Raw genomic sequence first — 977 nt, 5'->3', positions numbered from 1 at the left:
TCAGGCCATGCTGGGCTCCGTTACACCCGTGTAAATCTGGAATAACTGCCTTGACGTCAGTGGAACCGCTCTGCAGTTATCGGGGTGGCCCCAGGATAACGAAGGGGGGGAGGGGTTTGGCTCCCCCAGAGGCTGGGGGTACCAGCAGCATCTGAGACCTGGCTCTGACTGGGACTGGTCCCCCCTGTGGTTTGGACAAGCCCTTCCCCCTGCACCCGGCCCCTGGCTGTGCAATGGAGATAAGGACCCCGATCCCCTTTGGAGGGGCCCTGGCCTGCCCCTGTGCTGAGGGGTGGGGACCTGAGGTACCCCCCTGCCCCTGGCCACACAGAGGGGCTGGCACGTCCCCACTGCCTCAGCCTGGGCAGCTGTGCAACCCCTTCCCCCCACTGCTGCCTTCCCCCACCCCCTCCTCAGGCAGGGCTGCTCCACCCCCACCCCCGGGGCGTGTCCTCAGCCTGGGGGGCGGGGCCTCCTGACCCCCTCCCACCCGGGAAAACTACAACCCCCAGGATCCTTTGCGCACCCGGCGGCCCCGCCCGGCCAGCGCGCGGGTCGTCTGTTGATTATTCGAACAGGCCAATGGCGGCCCCGCCCTTGGGCGGCCCCGCCCCTGGGACGGCGCTCGCTCCAGCCAATCGCTTTGCAGGGGCTGGGGTCCGGCAGGCCAATGGGGAGGCGGAGCGGCAGGTATGAGATGGCGGCGGGCAGCCGAGGGGCCGCTGCGCGGCGGGGTGGCAGGTAGGTGAGAGGCCGGGGGCTGCGGGGCGGGCGGTCCCGGGTCCGGTCTGGTCCGGTCAACTCCGCCCCCCCCCGGGCTGCCGCGGGGTCTGTGGGGCCCGGGGGGGGAGACTCCCCCCTTTCAATACCCGCGGGGGGGGGCGGTGGCTGCTGTTGGGGGGGGGGGGGTTGTGGGGCGGCGGGGGGCCCCTTTCAATGGCCGGGGGGGGGGCGGGGGCCCGGTGGGGGGGGGGGGG

General features: G+C 72.5%; 1 protein-coding gene across 1 annotated transcript in view; it reads left to right on the top strand.

The window, feature by feature from the left end:
• The first annotated feature begins 685 nt into the window (after nucleotides 1-685).
• Nucleotides 686-977, top strand: part of ARHGAP19 (Rho GTPase activating protein 19) — a 71,850-nt gene continuing 71,558 nt past the window's right edge. The window contains exon 1 of the mRNA XM_034776608.1: nucleotides 686-741. Within this exon, the coding sequence (XP_034632499.1) occupies nucleotides 698-741 (44 nt within the window). The 5' untranslated portion in view covers nucleotides 686-697. The remainder of the gene's footprint in view (nucleotides 742-977) is intronic.

This window comes from Trachemys scripta, chromosome 7, assembly GCF_013100865.1.
Source record: "Trachemys scripta elegans isolate TJP31775 chromosome 7, CAS_Tse_1.0, whole genome shotgun sequence".
In the NCBI taxonomy this organism is placed as follows: domain Eukaryota; kingdom Metazoa; phylum Chordata; order Testudines; family Emydidae; genus Trachemys; species Trachemys scripta.
The sequence above is the reverse complement of the archived record's forward strand: the minus strand, read 5'-3'. Positions and strand labels throughout refer to the sequence as shown.